At 37.1% G+C, this 13,698-nt stretch overlaps 3 protein-coding genes across 3 annotated transcripts; 2 read left to right on the top strand and 1 right to left on the bottom strand.

Moving 5' to 3' along the window:
- Positions 1–2,622: 2,622 nt before the first annotated feature.
- On the top strand, positions 2,623–4,974 carry LOC105623420. Its single transcript, XM_012204816.1, has one exon. It carries the CDS (start codon positions 2,623–2,625, stop codon positions 4,972–4,974), a length of 2,352 nt encoding a protein of 783 aa, XP_012060206.1.
- A 3,544-nt stretch (positions 4,975–8,518) lies between these two features.
- On the bottom strand, positions 8,519–9,259 carry LOC105621243 (rRNA methyltransferase 2, mitochondrial). The gene has a single exon (XM_012202716.1). It carries the CDS (start codon positions 9,257–9,259, stop codon positions 8,519–8,521), a length of 741 nt encoding a protein of 246 aa, XP_012058106.1.
- Positions 9,260–10,362: 1,103 nt separating this feature from the next.
- LOC105621232 (WD repeat domain phosphoinositide-interacting protein 3) lies at positions 10,363–13,021 on the top strand. Its single transcript, XM_012202705.1, has 6 exons — positions 10,363–10,429; positions 11,124–11,300; positions 11,722–11,979; positions 12,063–12,264; positions 12,338–12,561; positions 12,915–13,021. Exons 1-6 carry the CDS (start codon positions 10,363–10,365, stop codon positions 13,019–13,021), a joined length of 1,035 nt encoding a protein of 344 aa, XP_012058095.1.
- The last annotated feature ends 677 nt before the right edge of the window (positions 13,022–13,698 follow it).

Here is a 13,698-nt window from a genome sequence, read left to right as displayed (position 1 = left end):
TATCCGTTTTTTCTCTGTTCTTCGTGTTTCTCGTCTAGATTTGTGTTATCCTCAGAACACGTTGCCCGAGAAATGAATTCGTTTTTCTTACCGGAAACAGACAATTTATAACGTGTATACGTTTCTTACGGTAAAAATTCTGTATGTTGCACGCGGTTACATTTGAATCGGTCATATCAGAAATCCTATGTAAATAAAAAAATCTAATTTTTCGCAGAAAAAAATATTCTAGTTTTTATAACTGTAGTTATACTGATTCATTAATTTTATTGAGAATTACAAGCAGAAAAGAAGTTTCAAAGAAGATGTATCTTTAAAATTAATTAGAAATATATAAAAAATGTCTCTTCAGCTCATATATTAAATAAGTGGATTATATCATTTTTAAAAACTTATTTTCAAAGATAAAAGTAATTTTGAAAATATTAACTTACATTGAGTTTGAAAAAAATGAGCATTTCGTACAAATTACATAATTGTACCTTTAGGAAATTCTGTAAATGTAATGAGAGATTTCTAAAAATGTTATAGAATAATATCTTCAATTTTGTAGTAAAAAGATTTTTTAGAAAAAAAATGCGTGATTAATGCGATTTTTATAAGAAATTGTGTATTAGTCTCTCATGATTCTGAAATTAATATCTCAATTTCGACAAAAATTGATTTATGAAACTTTTGAAATGATCGATTTATTAATTTCGTTAAAAACTATCGATTTAGTTATTTTATTAAAAATTATCGATTAATTTTGTAAAGAATTACAAGTAAAAGGAAGGGACCTCTAATTATATGATATATTTCGTACAAATTTGTTTCGTACTCGAGGTAATCAGTGATAAGGATTACTCCAGTATAAATTAAGATATATATGACATTTTGCGGCTTTTCACTCAGAAAACTATAAAATATCCGTTACTCCTATTATTGCTACTGAAAATAGAAGAGAGCAGCCCTCTGAAATAATCCCGATATATTCCGCGCGATGCGACGACACATAAACGATTGGGAAGTCGATTTTCGTATTTGTACGTCTTATTCACGAAGCAGACATAATCTCGGCGTGCCTGCGTAACGGTAAAAACAGATCGGCGTGCATTCACTTTTCCTCGTTGTACTTGTGTGTACGCACACTCGGCAGGCGCATTATCCAGCCGCATATGAGGCACGCACTTTGCAGCACGCCTTTTAAGGATATATGCGAACGGTAACAGTGTCAGTGCCTAGTAACAACCCGAAACATATTATATCGAAACTCCGAGAAACACAAACGGCGTATATCACGCAACGCAATTGCATACGTTTAATTATCCTTTTACGTATACTTTATACGCGGAAGCCTCGGTTAAAAAGCGAGATAATATGTAAAAGTAATTGAAGAGCGGAAATGGGGGATGTCAGATGCGCCACGTTCTGATTTTTCTTTTATCGACACATAAATTGCAATAAACCAACGCAATAAAACCAAATAATTATTTCCATAAAAAAATAATTATATATATTATATATATATTATATATAAATATTTAAATTGTCATTAAAGTTTAAAAAAACTTTATTAATATTTATATATTTATTGATAAAATTATTATTATATATAAATGTACAAATATTTAAATACTTTCAGAAATTAATAAAAACTCTTTATTTCGAGTTTGTTTTTGTATGTGAAATTAGATGAATTTTTAATTAGAGGATAGATCTATAAATTATGGTATAATTCTGCTATAATAATTCTACTATAATATGATTCACATCAAATTCACATTCAAAATTCGTCGTTGATTTATATGTGTTCCTGCAAATCATCACGTTCGTCTGATGTATATATTATTTCAGCTGTATAACTCTTCCTTTCTCGCGTATCATTCGCACAGCTATCACAGTAAACTTGACGATTAATTGCTTGTTCGGGCAGTCAAGTAAGTTGATAAAATCGACAATCGATTTATGGCACGTATTTGCTGCATGATGTATGTCATCGAAGGGGATAGGAATACCGATTTTTCTATTATTAGCACTTTGCTCCAAGAGGATCCGAAACAACTTTCACTTGATAGATAATAATAGTCGATTTATTCTCTTTTCCGCGTGTCACACTGTGTCATTATATGATTACCAGCCACGCATTCGAAGTTTTCTTTTCTAATTATTCACATCCGTAAAGACAGTAGAAAGCATTTCTAGGGGCACTTTAGTTACGCTCGAAGCAGATGTGCAACATTCTGAGAAATTCCGGAAGAAACTTACAGCCCTAAATTGCCTCGGGGAATGATGCATCCGGTATACGTGCACCGCCGGCTAAGTGGTATTTATTAAGATTAGAAACTGGGTTAATATTGCTCCCTGGATGAGCCGCTACTCAAGTGAAAGCTCCAGCGGCTGAAGTTAATATATCGCCGCGTTGCGCAAACGTATTGTTAATTTCTCCGCTCGACTGCATGCTACACGTATACCGTGCATAGAAAACGATTAATTTTATTTAATTCTCTTATCTGTTGGCAGACTGATCCGATGCTTCCAAAAGCGAGGGATAGGTGACAAGCAAAATCCAGACGAGCGTCTTGAGATAACTTCCTCTTTCTTTGTGAAGAAACTTCGATCAGAAGCAACGAGGACGAAACGATGTTGAGCTTACGGCGAAGGCATTCTCGATGGAGAATGTTCCCTATCTTGTTGTTTCTCGGACTAATCTGCAGCGCCGAATTGGCACCTGCCCGCTTACCTGAAGAAATATCATCAGCACCATCATCATCATCGACACCCAAAAAGAAGGACATTGACTTTCTGGGCGATTTCTGGCAAGCATTGCTCCTGGTGGATCCACAAAGCGGCTTTCAACCCAGTCTGGACTCTCGAAGAATAACGCCGAAGAGCGTGTTTATCGCACCGGGAGTGTTACCTGCTTGCGCAGAAGGTTATCACGCGGACAAGATGGGTAGGTGCGTTAAAAGCATAAGCATTAACGCGACCGCGCACAAGGATTTCCTTCTGGAACGACTCAAGCTCATGTTTAGTGGTGCACAAACTGTCAAGAATGATCAGAAAAAGTCGACTGGTCCCTTGCAGCTTAACATCCCTCTGCAGCTTAACATCCCTGTGGTGTCCGACACCAATCCTCAGTCGACGGAGATCGAAGTTGAAGAAACGTTCTTGAAAAACCAGCCGATCGCGGCGCCGACTCGCAATGAAACTTATTTCTCAGCAGACGAAGAGAAAATGAAGTTGCCTATGACATTGTACGAATTGAAGAACGACACGACCTTGGACGAAGAGGAATTCTTTTTTGGAAATTCCAATGTCGATGATATTGGAAAAAAGCTTCCAGCGACAGTTCCAGTAACGGAATTGGTCGAGGAAACGAATGACACCAATTTTTCGGAAGTGGTGGATTACAAGATTCCAGTAGATTTGAAGACAGTGTTGAATTCTTCGAGTGTGAAGAGAATTGACATCAGTGGTAGTACAGAAGAAAGCGTCTTGATGACGGAGAAGCGAGAGAGCTCCACCGAGTCGTCACCAGCATTAGTGCTGCTAATCTCGCCTACAAAACTGACGAACGTAGTGGACGATCTGTTGCTGACGCAGAACGATACCGCCGAAGAGGTTGTGCAGATGTTCAATTTCACCTCAAACGCCAACGAAAGCGTCACTACTGGTGCACCCGATTCTGCGCTTCCTACGAAGCAAACGACATCGATCCCGATAAACGAGCAACGAAACAACGAGACGTACGTGAAAGATGAGTTGATATCGGAAATTTCCAAGCCAAACGAGGAAACGGACTTCCTCTATGACGAGGAAGAAGACGATGTGGATTATCCATATAGCACAGACGTGCCAGATGAAGACGACTCGGCTGAAGGTGAAGAGATCCTGAAGCATGGAGAGGCCGGCATGACGATTCCCACGGTTCGAGATATCGAGCGCCCGGATCGCGATCGTCATCAACGGCAACAGGACCAAATTGCAGAGCTAAAGAAGCTGTTCAATCAGATCGTAGATCATCATAACGATTCCGCATCCACAGAGGATAAAGATGAGGCGGGCAGCAATGTCTCCAGCGAAGTCAGCATTGACGGTGATTTCATTGTAGAGACGACGCTCTTGGACGTGAACACTGAGAGACTACAAGTCACCACCAAGTCGCCGGACACGGAAAAAGTCAAAGACAGCGAGGACGAATCCAAAAACTTGTTCAGCTCGGAGATTAAGAGTTCTCATGTTATATTTCCTGATGACGTCTACGATGTGGTGACCGTCAGTTCGCACGAACGCAAGCCAACCGAGCAGCTCTCCATCAGGTTCGAGAACGAGAAAAACAAGAAACTGGAAAGTGTATCTTCTTCGTACGATTCGCCGGAGGACGATTCGATAACTGAAATCCGTATGATCAACGATAAACGATTGAAAGAGAGCATATTGCAAAAAAGTCCGAAAGATTTCGAATCAAATGTCCCGAGCAGTTCCATACAGAGCACGATGAACTTGGACTCCGCTGAAGATTTCGTGAGATTTCCTGATTACGTGAGGCGGCCGCAGCAAGATGGTTACGTAAGGTTTCCGGATAGCGGAGAGATAGCCAACAGCATACACAGTTTGAATTACAAGCAGAACTCGCGCTATTCTGCGGACGATGTCGGCCCTTACGACGGTACCAGCACCAAGAGCAGCGTGCCTGTCCGCCAGAAATCAGTTTATCATTTGATGGCGTCGAGTTGGAAGTCGGACTTGGATCACGTCCAGGCGACACCCAGTGAAAGACAGAATCAGACACCAGATTTGATACATTTTTGGAGTAAGCTTCCGTTGATCAAAGATCCAGCTATCTATCCCGTTGATCAGAACGATGACCAAGAACAATCTTACAGCCGTTCCTTTCGAACACGATCGTCACGAAGGTTGAGTCCCTTCACGGAGACGTCGCCGGGGAACAGGGTTTCAATGCAAAAGCGAAAGACACCAATTAGCGTTTAATCTTCTTCACATCGCTTTTCTTGAAAGAAAGGTCTAACTGTATACGGAACTGTGTCAAGTGACTCGAGAATTCCGAAATTGCATCAAGGTAATTTGCGGATTGTTCGCCGCGTTTGATCGCTACTGTACGAAGGACTTTATAGTAGATAAGATCAACAAGAAGGATTGACGGAAGACAATCTGCGGCAATCTGTTTGAGAAGTTCAAGAGTCGGTACTGCTTGTATCACGTAGTATTTTTTTTTTGCTCAGCGAATGTGTTGCAAATCGTTGGAAACTTCGACGATCTCAAGAGGAGTGATCTGAAATCCAAGTATCTTCCCGGTATTGCCTTCCCTTCATGTGAGAAAAAACTGGACTCGCTAAAAGCGGAGGGAAATTTAGAAACGTACTTAGACGTTTGTTCATTATAGTTGCGTCACACCGTGTCGGTAATTAAATTTGCATCCAAAAAAAGATTTTCAAGGAAAATCTCACAAATGCGTTCTGATATCTTATGCTGTGTAATTAATAGTGATAAGCATCGAATAGAGAAAGTAGCGAGGAAATAGCAAGTAGCGTGCTGACGCAAAATATTTGCGCAATCGATGACAAATTTTTTCACGTTAATCAGATGCTTTCTATGGAAAGTTCAAACTGCGTCATGCATTTCAAAATAAATCGCTGAGCGTCAGAATCACTTATGAATTCATTGCGTCTGACGAGAGATATTAAGTTGCGAAAATAAAGCATCGCTGTTTCAAACATCAAGGTTGACGAGAATAGATTTGTTTGAACTGACATTAACTAGGCTAATATTTACGAAAGCTAAAATTTTCTACCAGAATGCGCTAAAATAGAAGAAACACTGCCTGAAGTAATTTTAAAATTTTTTTACGAGTGATTTTTTTACATTTTTTCGATAGAAATTAGTAAGGATCTGCAGTTTCGTCACATATTTAATTTCATATGTGATACTTAGTACCTTATATTTTTAACAGTATTATTTTAATAATATAATCGCTTTCTAATGAATGAAACTTTATTTGTACTGTCTGTTTTATTCGTAGACAGATACTTATTACGTTTACAATTTTATTTGGTAATTTATTCAATGTTATTTTAACAATATAATAATCACTTTTTAATTAAATTTTATTTCTAACGAAATTTCATTTGTATTGACTCTACTTTATTCATATATATAATAGGTACTATTATGTCTATGATTATTTGATAATTCTATTCAATGTTTTTATCAATGTAATCATGTTTTAATGAAATGATTTTTATTTACAATGACTCTTTCATTTACAGACAGTTTCTATTTTATTTATAATAAATACTTATTACATCTGCAATTTTATTTGACAATTTTATTAAATTTTACTTTAATAATACACTTATCTATTACTTTAATATGACAAATGAAATTAATGAAAATATGATATAATAATCGCAGTGAATTTTAAATATATAACGAAAATGCGGGCTAACAAATTCTTGATAAAAAAATATATCGCTGATTAGGCTATCGTATGATGAAATAATTATTAATTCAGCTGTTTCGTGTGAAACGTCGTTGATAAATCTATATTCTCTTTACAGCAGAGAGATAGTTATTAGACTTGTCAGTGTTAACACTAATTTCAAGATAAGAATGTATGAATGGCGTATTCGTGAGCTCGCGAGCGATATGTTGAGCTCATTTACTAACGGAAGTGTTAATGAAGCACAGACTGATCTTTAGAGTTATTATACAGTAGTCGATTTTCGGCCGTACGAAATCTTGGGAATCGTGTTACTCTCTTCAGTAAAGAAATACAATCGTGCAGCAGAATCAATTTCATCGTTGTAAGATTTGCAAAGAAGAACGTACAAAATCGTTCCGGTTACACGATCTCTTACAAATTTTTAAATAACTCGTTTTTATAAATGGCAAGCGTGCGCGGACATGTTAGATCACTTTTTGCAGATCAATCACAAAATTACACACAATTATATTAGTTAGCCCACAGCGTAGAATAAGCGTAAATAATAATATTTTTCGGTGTGTGATCCAATCGATCGTTGTTTCACGTTGATATAGCTTCAAAGGTGATTTCTCTCAAAACAGCTATTGAAATCAGTCGAAAAGTTTCGATCATCTTCGCTGTATTCGCTTTACCTTTCATATAGGAAAGATAATTACATTTTGATGACACGTTGTCTCCGATATCGCTATAATAAACGCTCCGGCTACATGTGACATGTAGTAAGCAAGAATATTTAAAGCTTTTATTTATTTGAGTTGTGTGTGTGTGTGTGTGTGTGCGTGTGTGCGTGTGTGCGTGTGTGCGTGCGTGAATTAGTAATGTAAATCGCAAAAGTCTTCGTAAGTTAATTTTTATTAAGTCAAAACGTATAGAAAAATTATTTTCACTTTACTAGGCAAATAATTTAGAATAATTTAAAATTAAATACTGTTAAATTTTGTCATTTTATAATACTCTCTTGAGATATTATTTTCTATAGCTTTCTTTCTTTTAAAGTCAAAGAATTTAAAAAATAAAAGAAATCATTGTATCATTGACAAATATAATATTAAGCAGTACTCCAAGTAATATTTAAATTATTAATTAAATCTTATTAATATTCGTAAATTAAAATTTTTTTAGTAGTAGGTTGTCCGAAAAGTTCGTGCCGCAAAAGATTTAAATTTAATAAATGAAATTAAAAATTTAAATCTTCTGCGTTTCAATTTTCCTTCAAAACTTCGGCACGAACTTTCCGGACAACCCAAATAATTTGCTTCCTAATTTTAATCTGTTGCGTACAATGTTACTAAGAAGCCGCGACTTTTATTGTAGCAGATGTTATCGAGTTATCATTCAAAGCATCGAGACATTTCGAATCAGTTTTCTTGCGCGTGTTTCCTTCTACGAACTCGATAATTAAGCCGAAAGATTTTACGATACTTGACATTGTGTGGCCAGTAAATCTACTGATCTACATACGTTTCAATGTGGTGTGTAATTTTTCTCCAGTACTATTAAATGTCGATTCGTGTACATATTAATTATATCATTGAGGAATGTATATACGCATAGAGGCATAATGTAGGCATAATATAAATAAATAAGCGTTAACAGCAGCACAGTCCCGATTGCGTATTAATCGTGTATTAAATCTTCTTGTATTATTTATAGCGAAATATATCAATGTATATTGCATTTGTCGTGTTGTGCGAGGTCGCCTGTTAGATAACGGAGTAAAGGAGTTATAAAAAAGAATCGCATACGACGCCCGTATGATACAAAATTATTGTGCTCTTTTATTTGTACCTGTCAAACACATCCTTTTTAAATATTACAATTGAAATATTAAATTCGCGTTGCTTACAAAAATATTTAATTTCGCGACAATACATATAATATTATTGCGTATAAATACATATTTTTATCCATAAAACGTTTTATATAATAATAAAATTAATTTTGTTTATTTATCTTGAAATGCAAAAATTTGGGAGATTTCAACGCGAACAAATCTATTGTCCTATGAATTCTAAGAACTAATTAATTACATCAGCTCGTCTTGAGACCTTTAAACCTCCTAGCCAAGAAGAATGTCTCAGTTGATTCGTCTCTTGTCGCATCAGGTCTAATTGCCCTGACGCTACTGTAAAATTTTAATAGATTCTGTTCAAACTGTTGCATCTTACCACCGTCCCAGATTTTTACAACGAACGTGCTTTGTGCCTTACTGATTTGTAACGCGAATCTCAAGGCAGCGTAAGCGAGTAGCATTATATTATCATGATCTATCTCTCTTATGCCAGATGCATTTGGAGCCATGTCAGACAAAACGACATCGACCTTGTCCCCCTGCAATAATTTGTTTAGAGTCTCCTGCGTTTTGATGTTCGTGAAATCCATGTTTCCCAAGACAGTCGCACCTTCTACGGGATAAAACGGGAGTTTGTCGACAGCGTACACTCTACCAACAGGTCCTTCCTTCTTGCCATTAGCATTGGTTAGATTGGTGGCGACCTGAGTCCAGCTGCCGGGCGCTGCCCCACAATCCACGACGGTCAGACCTGGGTTGAGGATCTTGAATCTCTCATTGATTTCCAATAGTTTGAACGCGCTCCTGCATCTGTACTTCTCCTGCTTTGCTTTCTCCACGTAGGGATCGCGCAGCTGCCTTTCCAGCCATAGCTGTGAACTGTGCTTCTTGCCCTTCAGGTTTCGCGGGATTTCCTTCAGAAGCACGCGGCCGGTGTGTAAGCTTCTCGTCAGCGAAACGTTCCTGCAGAGAGAATTCATCTCGTATGTAATGCAAATGTGATCTAACCTGTGACCAAGCGCACGTCGCAAACGCTTAGCACAAACAACATTTGATATCAAGACTTTTGGTGATATTTATCTATCAGCAGACTAGCGCCATACACTCCCAGAGAATTATTAGCATGTACAACTTGCGTTAAATGGAGAATAAATGCGTGTAAAGGCAAACTGTCGACATCGCAGAATTAAAACCCTGGACGCGGCCATGTTGTCTGATTGTCATTAATACATTTTGATTGTCCGATCAGCTGATTAACATCTGTCGGTGTGGTGGATTTCTGCCAGGAAGATTAATTAAGTTTTCTCTCTGATTCTGTTATATATACATATATATGATAAAAATTATTCTTAGAAGTTTTTATAATTTTGTTCTTAGAAAATTTTTAAGAATTTTTTGTATAAATTGGAACACTTCGGAAGAGAAAATCGAGAATGTCTACACATCTTTCCTAGAATTCTTAATAAAAATAGAATTGATGTTATGAGTTAACCACAATGTCAAAACAATCATAATATTCATAAATATTTTTCTACATACATACAATTATCACTCGACAGATAAACCCAGAATGATAACAATAAAAATACTTTAAATAAAAATCAAATATTGTGTCATAAGAATCTTGTTTATCAAGTTATTATTATCAAAACAATAACAAATCAATAAATTAAGAATAGATAAAAATAATATTAAATAATAAGGAATAAAAAACAAAATTAATATTTTAATCGTCTAAATTTTAATATCATAGGATTATCATTAGAGTCTTTAATAATTCCTTGTCAGTGCCTTAAGTAACTTTTTGTAAAAGTGTATGTAATATGTATGTATTGTATGATATTAAATATACACGCATATATCAGGAAAACATTCCACGTACTCACATACACATACGCGACACATGCGCGTGTTCGACGTTTCTCGGCATGCTCGTACTGCTCGTAGCAGAGTACAGTCAAGTACAGCACGGAAGAGTGTCGTGTCGGCGAACCGGCCAACCGGCGATGTGACCGAGGAGCCGCGGAACGAGCTATACACACGTTTGAGGTTCCGGATGTTTTCATCAACGGAGTGATCCACGATGAACCTCACCGCGGGCAATGCGCACGGCAACGGTCTGCTCTACGCCGGCTTCAATCAGGACCAAGGTACGTCCCGTGCGGCTGCCTAACAATGCGTATCGATAGCGGAACAACATCCGTGGCTGCGTACCTGTCAGATTTGCCTTGCTTCCGTGTTCTAACCTAGCCTAGTTTTGTCGCCCGCGCGTCTACGCAATGTTCGTCAATGTTCGTCTCCACGGTAATCCGCGTCGATCTGCGCGATGCCACGTCTCACTCGGCATTCTCAATTTCATGCTGCCATAATCCGGAACGCCAGAGGACCAATTTCGCCGATCGATCGACCGCGAACCTCTTCGCCGAGAAATGTCGGTGACCTTTTGACGTTCGCGCGACTTGCAGCGGATTAACGATTTATTCGGATTTACTTTTGTACAGTCAGATCCCGTTTGAATGATCTTCCCATTTTTGTAAAAGTGTACAATGAAAGAATGAAACGATTTGACACATTTGTTTGTATCTTTCTCTCGTTTGCTTCCCGTCCCATCTCGAAGTGATACCGTTGCACATTAATGCAATGGGTGACTCCATGATTGCACGCTTGAAGTAAGTTCGCGCGATATCGCGTTTCCATGTATGAGTTTATCAGGTCGAGTCATCTTCTGCACTCGTGTCGACATGTATGTATCATAAACACACGATAGTCGATTAATATTACTAAAGAAAGGAAAATGTATGTATAACAGATAAAACTGTATCGCTATTGTTCATGTATTTGCAGGATGCTTCGCCTGTGGCATGGAGAACGGATTCCGAGTGTATAACTGTGATCCACTTAAGGAGAAAGAGAGGCATGACTTTAGCGATGGAGGCCTTGGATATGTAGAGATGCTTTTCAGATGTAATTATCTGGCATTAGTTGGAGGTGGAGTCAAACCAATGTATCCAACAAACAAAGGTTTATTTACTTTCTGTATATTTGGTATACATATCATTAGGTCTGTTTTTTGTAGTTGAACTAGTATACATTTGTTGTACTTAAAATAAAATATATGTTGGTTTCCAGTAAGAAGTATAAACTGTTTCACTTGTCAAACTCTTCGAGTCATTCTTGTTATCAACTGTTAAACAAGAACAATACTTGTGAGAGCTTCAAGTGGAATGAACCCATAGTGTAACATAGGAATTATTTTATCTTTGTTTAACATTAGCGAATAACATGGATGCAATAATTTACTATGTGTTATAATGTGTTATCTATTGCTGGAAAGTATCCATGTATTTGAAGTTTGATGAAAGCGAAAAAGATAGTTTTAGCAATCCAGTGATAAAGAACAGGCTTATCATAGATACAGGCTATTTACACTTTATGATTGCAGTCATGATATGGGATGATATAAAGAAATTGCCAGCAATTACCTTAGAATTTAACGCACCCGTGAAAGGAGTGAAATTGCGAAGAGACAGGATAGTAGTAGTGTTAGAGGGTGTTATAAAGGTTTATACGTTTACACAAAATCCTCAACAGTTGCACGTATTTGAAACTAATCCTAATCCACGAGGGTTGTGCGTTCTGTGCCCGAATAGCAACAACTCCTTACTCGCCTTTCCTGGACGAAAGAACGGTCACGTTCAAGGTAAGAGTTCAGTAAAAAATCGAGATCTCGATATATCGTCTACATCAAATATATTACTTAATATCAACAGCTTGTGTATTCAGTTATAGATCTGGCTAATACAGAGAAGCAACCTTTAAATATAGAAGCACATGAAACGCCTTTATCTTGCATAGCTTTAAATCTGCAGGGCACCAGATTGGCCACTGCCTCGGAGAAAGGTACTTTGATAAGAGTATTTGATACGCAAAACGGTAACATGATTAACGAATTAAGGAGAGGAGCGAATCATGCAAATATCTATTGGTAAGCGTAGTAAAAGGAAAGATGTGACGAAACACGTGACATGAAATATTAATTTTTATACATTTAATTTTAGCATAAACTTCAATCATGACTCTACATGGCTGTGTGTGGCCAGTGATCACGGTACCGTGCACGTATTTGCCGTCGAAGATCAAAAACTGAATCGCCAATCTAGTTTAGCGTCCGCCACGTTCCTGCCAAAGTACTTCAGCTCGAGTTGGAGTTTCTGCAAATTTCAAGTGCCGAGCGGTCCTCAATGTATGTGTGCGTTTGGCCAAGATAACAATAGTATCATAGGTGAGCGATGTTTGTGAATTATGTATATTTGTTTTTATCAGTATAGATTAACTTTAACCTTGGTAACTCGTTATCTTTTCTAGTAGGCCGGCGCGGTAGTCAGTTTTTATTTTTAAAATTGTCTTGAATATTTTAAAATATTATCAATCATTTACAGAGTCGTCCTAAAACATTATTTAATATTGTACAATAAGACTAGACTATAAATACTGGTTTTAGAATTAGAAAAGGATGTAAGTTAAACTGGCAATGAAATTAAAGTTAATTTATATTGATAAAATTACAAGATTTTTAACCGAAAATCATTATATTATATTTCGAGCAATCTCTCACGTTTACAATCTTTTATGCAGTGATATGCGCAGATGGTAGTTATTACAAGTTCGTGTTCAATAACAAGGGTGAGTGCACGAGAGACTTTTATGCTCAGTTTCTCGAGTTGACTGACGACAAAGCGTGATTGGAGGATACATAACGGCGGTGAATTTCTAACCGCGCGACGAGGGACTTGACTTTCGTGTTCCTTCACTATTTTCACTCATATTTTGGCTGAGTAAAAGAATTCAATGGCTCGCAGGTACATCGCAGGTACATGGAGATTGTAACACTCAAGCTGTTTATATAGGTGCAATAAAGTTCGTACCTAACGTTACGATAGAGGACCAAATGAAGAGTTCTATTGACTGTTGGTGATATCGTTCGTTGGTGTATTGTGCGCAGATTTTTGAAAACAAAAAGAAAACGATAATTGACAAATTAAACAGACAAAACTATCTTAACAGAGATTATGTCAAACTTGTTTCACGAGCCTATTCGCTGACGCCTATTAATAGACGAGAGGAAATTTTTAAATATAAACAGAAGGAATACTTTCCCAGGTGATAACGGGAGACATCGCAAGTTACTTGTTGGCGTGATACTCACGTTTTCTTACATTTTAGATAAGAATGTTGCTGCAGCTAAAACTAAAGCGAACATTGACTATAAAGCCTAATCTACAATGTATTCTTTGCTTCCTGTTTCTTATTTTTTTGTCTCTGCTGTTTTATCAACAATCGCATTTCTTGTCATGTGTTTCTTGTCTCTTCCGAAGTTCATCAACCTTTATCTTGGATGACAGAAAACGAAGAAATAAAA

Source organism: Atta cephalotes (genome assembly GCF_000143395.1).
Source record: "Atta cephalotes unplaced genomic scaffold scaffold00002, whole genome shotgun sequence".
NCBI classification, from domain to species: domain Eukaryota; kingdom Metazoa; phylum Arthropoda; class Insecta; order Hymenoptera; family Formicidae; genus Atta; species Atta cephalotes.
This window is presented reverse-complemented; position numbering and strand designations above follow the sequence as displayed.